The 6344-nt window shown below is 37.7% G+C and overlaps 1 protein-coding gene across 1 annotated transcript; it reads right to left on the bottom strand.

Annotated features, from left to right (window-relative positions):
- Positions 1 to 1657: 1657 nt before the first annotated feature.
- Positions 1658 to 6124, bottom strand: SEC61B (SEC61 translocon subunit beta; the record flags this gene model as incomplete). The annotated part of the gene is made up of 2 exons (XM_010173317.1): positions 1658 to 1979; positions 6023 to 6124. Coding segments are annotated over 2 exons (190 nt in total), but the record flags the coding sequence as incomplete, so codon positions are not given.
- Between the last annotated feature and the right edge of the window lie 220 nt (positions 6125 to 6344).

Consider the following 6344-nt stretch of genomic DNA (forward strand, 5'->3'; position numbering starts at 1 on the left):
TGATGTGGCAAAACAGCATTTAGGGATCAGAAGTATTTCAAATAAAATTGTTTCCTGCTGCGTTATAAAACTGTATCATCAAAAGTAAAGAAGAGATTACCTACTGTTACCCATTATTCCTTTCCCTCACGCTATTTTAGACTGCATTTATTCCTTTCCCTTAATCGCAGTTTAAGTCGGCAACAGTGTCTGTCCACATGGTCAGCAGAACAACTGACTTGCACTTGGTCTTTTCTTTCTTCCTTTAAAATAAAATCACTGACTACAGATTTTATTTTCTTGATAGGCAAAGCATTTAAACAAGAGATCCTGACCTCCACCTTTTGAAGTGGTGAGTTAATCCCCCTACTTGTTTTATTTTTCCCCTGTGCTTTCCACACGCACAGTGGTAAGAGATCTGCTGATCGTTCTCCTTCTGATACAGGATTTATTCGACTCAGTTTCCATCGCTTTAGTGTATTCTGCTACTCAAATGCCTTTGAATCACCAGAATTCCCTGTTCCTCAACTTCCACTCCCCCGAAAACATAACCATCCTACCATTACATTTTCTAAGACAATTTTCAGTTTCTATCAAGTCTTCTATCTTTCTGTCTACATTTACACTAGGTATTATGGCATAAGCACAGCTCAAAGCAATTATCCCCAGAGATCATATTCCTTATTCTTCTTTTTGTTCTGAACACTTTCTTCCCTTCCCTTCCTCTTTCATTCCCTTAAAATAGCAATGCTACTTTAAGAATTGCTTTATAGGGAGGTGGTGCAGAAAATACGCTGCTTCTACATGTCAGCAGTCAACACTTGTATCAAGGGCACATAACCAAAAATACTGTTTTCCTGTTACAAGCTGATATTCAAACAGGAATCATAACAAGATCAACAGGCTAAAATAATTCTATCCCATTGTATGAAAAGGCCTGATTTGGTCATTGGCATCTCAGGACCACATTAGGAGTGAGAAACAACTGAAACTCTAGTGCACCAGTATGTACGTACCTTTAAAAAGAAAAGGAAAAGTTGTCCAGCTGTTCAAAAGGAAAATAAAGAATAACACCCAGAAGGAAACTGGAGTAACTATCTGAAAAGCCACTTAGCTGTATCTCAGTTCATTTGCATGTCCTGTTATTTAAAATGTAACCACTTCTTTTGCAGTCCTCCTGTTCCATCTTCCCCCCTAAGTTTCCTTGAAATAGTCTGGACACGCAGAAAAAACATGTCTTTGACAGCCACGCAATTATTACTTTTAAAATCAGTTAAAGTATAGTTTAAGCATACTTATATACTTTTATCTATCATAAATACTGAATAAAGTTTAACTTGCATTTAGGAAATAACCAAAATAAACCCAGCTATTTTTCTGGAGTTAAGAGAAGAACATGTCCAGCTCGGCTATTATACCTCAATTTTATTTCAACAAACATGTTTGTTACCTTTGCATGTTTGCACACCTTAATTTGCCTCTCCCATTCACCAAAAAAAAAAAAAAAAAAAGACATTTTGGCATAAAATTATACAGCAATGTACACTATAGAAGAATCTGTTTTGAACTGTCAAATGGCATTTACTCAGAAACACAGTTATCTAAGAAAACCATAAGTATAATGTTTTAGTTGTGGTATGTTGGAATACAAGGAAAAAATACAGTTAAGACCCTTTCCATTTCCATATACAACTTTTATTGCAATACCTGTATTCTAAGTGTACAGATACAAATAAGATGTGACCTATGACAGACTTTAAATCTGCCCAGATAGCAAACTGAGAAATTCATTCGGTATTAGAGCCAAAGTTGACAAGACTTCAACAGGTGATTGGAAGCTTCCCCAGTCTCTCTTGAAGAACAACCAGGATCCATCATATTTTTGGTCCAAGATGTATGCTTTAAGTTGAGTCTATGAACGAGTGTATTTACCCCAGATGTGCAGCATAAACACAGAAGCAATAAAAAGAAGACTCATGACCAAAACTGGAACAGGCCCACTAAAAATAAAGAAAAAATGCATTAACATAAAAAAGTCTACTTTGTCCAAAGGCCAGTCATTATCAGCCGAGCGAACTCATCAGTTTGTAAGCAATTGTATGAGAAAACTCTTAATCCACTCCCATAGAAATACCTTAAAGTACACAGAAATGAGATAGCAATCTCTACCAAAAAATGCTGCTGTTTTTAAGGATACAGTTTTGCACACCCTAAATGTTACATAACTACAAAGCACAATATGATAACAAAAAACTATATTTATTTTTAAAAGTAATTACTGGTTCATTATTACTCATCTTTGTGAAAACAATCTCTGGAATATTATCATCTGTATTTACTACTTGGACAGCCACCTGAGCAGAGATGTAGTCAGATACAAAAACCAAGAGAGTCCTCTAGCGGCTAGTAAAATTTTTGGCATAAAATTCACATTAACTGCTTTCTCAGAGGTTTTCTTTCATTTAAAAACAATTGTAGCAGAGGGTGAGAGACAGGGACTTCTGCTTTTTTGAAAAAGATACCCAGAATATCAAAGTTAACTCTATCATTAAATCATTACCCCAAATGTATAAATTAACAAATCTCTGAACTTTTTTCTTTCCAATTTTTATACATTGTTTAGAAAGTGTATAATGGTGTTTTCAAAAAGCAGTTTAATCTTAGGGTACATGTTGAGAGACTAAATCATCTGTTTCACGCTATTCTGAGACACAATAATTACGCACACTGTTACACAATTACAGGCACCCAACACTGCTTCACACCACCCACTTCATACAATCTCATTCCTGATTTTCAACCTGCTATCGGGAGAAACACCATGAATTCTGTTATCCAGCCTGGATTACCCTCCAGGTTACTGTTTATAAACAGGTAAATGTTACGTGAATACAAAGTGAAACTGAAAACAGATTGAAATCATTTACTGACACATTTTTCTATGAGATCATGGTCCATGTACTTTGAATGCTCGTAATTGTAATTTTCCATTGAGTTTTAAAACTCAGTTATTATCTATCATACTTAAGTCTTATTTGGATATGGAGAACCCTGAACACAGACATAAATTATTTAGCAAATAAACCAATGGCACAACACTCAAAATAACACACAGTGACTACCTAAGCAACCCCTATCAAGGGTTATCTTTCACTAAGCAACAGAATGTACTTCTCCATCCCCAGTGTTTTATACATATTTGAAGTTTATGTCCTACATACTAAAAATTCTAATTATATCAGGTGCACAAAGTCCGTACACTGTATCTTAATTAGTATTTAATTAATTTGAGCCTTTACTACTAGTAACATGCAAGCTACTCTTTGATGAAGGCACAGAGGAGTAGAGGAGCATCACTAATCAGAATAGAGCAACATGGAAATAAAAAGGGGAACAGGGGCGATTGTTTGTTGCTTTTTTTTTAAAAAAAACCAAAAACCAAACATGCAGATTACATTGATGCCCCGTACAGAGTAATCAGCTTTCCAATACTGACACATGCATCATTTCCTCCAGTCCCAAAGACAACATGCTGAAATCCTGCCATCTTCCTCATACACCTGAATCTTCTCAGCCCACCACGCAGTTTCAACAAACAAATAAATAAATAACCCAATTCAGGCACCTCTAAATATTTGGTAACTGTGTATTCTCAGAATGTCTTTCATCAGGCTGCACACCATATCACAAGGCAGATTTGATTTTCTATCATGGCTCCACAGGAAACGGCCTACAGCTCTGAAAGCAAGAAAGCTCAAGACAAGATTCCGGAACCACAGGTACCAAGTGCCACAAAAAGAGCAACAAGTTTGGGTTTAATCTTCTTTTCAAAGTATGCAATACTTGATCTCAATTAAAGAGAAAAACATCATATCGCACACTCAATCAGATCCCCCACAGCTCCCTTTTGCTAATATTATTTTTAAAGACATATATTTTGTAGCATCCTGTATTACAGACAAATGTACTTTCCTGAGGCAAACCAAACCAAACTTGCTTCAACATATTTATTATTTCTGATGTTGAGTACAGACACTAAATACCTGAAGCAACAGGTATTTATACACAACATGAAATACACAACTTTTGATGTAGAGTGGAATTCTTCTGATCATAGTCAGCATGAAATAACATGTTCCCAGGTGTCTTTAATGTATTTTTCATTGCAATTTTAAGAGCTCATATTTTAAACAGCATAGGAAAAGACAAAAAAAACCCACTACCAGGTTAAGCTTTCACACTGCTTTATGCAGTAGTGATCACAACCATTTTCAAAAACAGCCTTGGCTGAAACACTTTAGGGAGGCAACCACAACCCCCCTACAACCCATTTTCATTTTTAAGCTTACTGAACAGGACAGAGACCATAACAATTGGTTGCTATGGAAAAAACACACGTAGAAAAATACATGGAAAGCTGCAAGCAAGAAAGTTGCTCCCAAGTTATGGTTCAGAAAACATAACATCTAGCTTGCAGGTGATTTGTAAAACCAACTCACTTTTAAAATTAGCTTCTTCCATTAAAAGCCCGACCATACCGCTGCCCATGGTAAGTTGCACAAAAAGCTTTCCCAGTGTTTCAAAGCCTTAAAATTGGCAACCATTGTGTTGCAGCATAAATAGAGGGAAAATCTGATCTGCTTGTATTGAAGATTAGAATAACTGAGTGGTCATATGACATCAAAAGTGAAACCAAAACGAAACTTACTGAAATTGGTAAAGCTGCTTTGACAGCTTGTGCCACAAGTCTATTGAATTTTTAAAAATCTACCTAATGGTAAAACACTTTTTTTTTTTTTTCTCAGTTTGGTTTTATTCATTTTTTAATTTGAACTTTAGTAGGCCAAACAACACAGAAACTACTTGCTTTGCCTATCTGCATAGATTTGCTTTAGAACACTATTGTTGCTCATTGTCTTTTCCTTTTCTTCGCCTTGTCTCCTCTCTGGATTCAGAATGGAGAAAGCAAGACCTGCAGTAGCTTTCAGAACACCACTGCTTTGATGGTTTGCTGTATAGTTTTTGGTTGTTAAATTGTCAAGCACATATGAAAAAGAAAACACAAAAGACAACTTCAGAGGAAGGATTCCTCTTGGAACAATCACAAACTAGGCTATCACCAGCCCCTCCCCAAGTGCAGCCAGCAGCAGCCCTCTTAAAGGGCTCCAAAATAAAATACTAATTGATTCCAGAAAAAAAGAAGCAATAGGGACATCTCCAAGTGTCTTGAGTCTCTTCAACCCAGTGAGAACAAGAGGCCATAAAGCATAACCCTACACAAAGCACAAACTGCCCACTCAGGGTATGATTTAACACACACCCATCAGTTGAAATACACCTTCCACCTTTGTTACCCAAGTATTAGGCTGCAAAGTTTGTTTGGGAAACTGATCTGGATGACTCCAACTGGCCAAGAAGTAAAAACTTGGGCTCTCTTTACAGCTCAAGGGACGCTACCACCAGGTATCTGACCACAATCTTGGAATATTCACCTTGTAGAAAGAGAGATATACAAGGTATCGCAATGCTATTCACTTTGCAAGCTTAGCTAAAATAATTTGCCTTCAGCTTTTTAATAAAAACACCTAAGATACTGCAAGCATGTGGCATATTGGTTACATTATATTTTCAAGTGTTGGGAGGGCAGGATCAGAGGATATATCAGGATATAATAAAGAAAAAACAGAAGTTTAATTAAAAGAGAACATGCATGCAGATGCCTAAGTTCACTGTGACAAGTAATCTTTCCCAACTTCAAAGGGACCGATTGCAGTCTTCAAAGATCACTTAAGGTAAGTCTAGATAATTACAGAATACAACTTGTACCTACCTTTTTAAAAAAACTATAACTTTAAAAACTACCTCTCCAGGTTTGCAGATTAAATAAAATATTTCATCCCAAATCTATCAAAGCAGACATCAATTCAGCATGTTTTCCCATGCAGACCAGAACACTGATCTCTCAATTCAAAGACTGAAAGATTACATAAGCATGTAAAATATATAACCCCCACGCCTGCCACCACCCATACATCCAACTTACACTTTGAGCCCTGGAGAGTCCTCAGTGTAGAATCGCCACATCCCACCAGTACCCGTGGAAGTGGCACGGCCTGCACTTCTTGTCCCACAGCTGGCATTCTTCCTTTAGGGGATAACAGAAGGAAACAAAGGCCACAGCGCATTACCAGCCTGACGGCTCCAGCACTAAGCGCCCCAAGAGACTCCACAGAAGCAAGACAGCTAGATCAGCCGGGGCAGCCAGGCGAGCGGCGGGCACGGCGGCCGGCGTGGCACCGCCCGGGGCTGCAGCCAGGTGCACCGAGGACCGATGAGCTGGGCCCAGGGGAGCCCTGCCCGCACAC

The sequence above is a fragment of the Antrostomus carolinensis genome, unplaced genomic scaffold, assembly GCF_000700745.2.
Source record: "Antrostomus carolinensis isolate BGI_N321 unplaced genomic scaffold, ASM70074v2 scaffold49328, whole genome shotgun sequence".
Taxonomy (NCBI): Eukaryota; Metazoa; Chordata; class Aves; order Caprimulgiformes; family Caprimulgidae; genus Antrostomus; species Antrostomus carolinensis.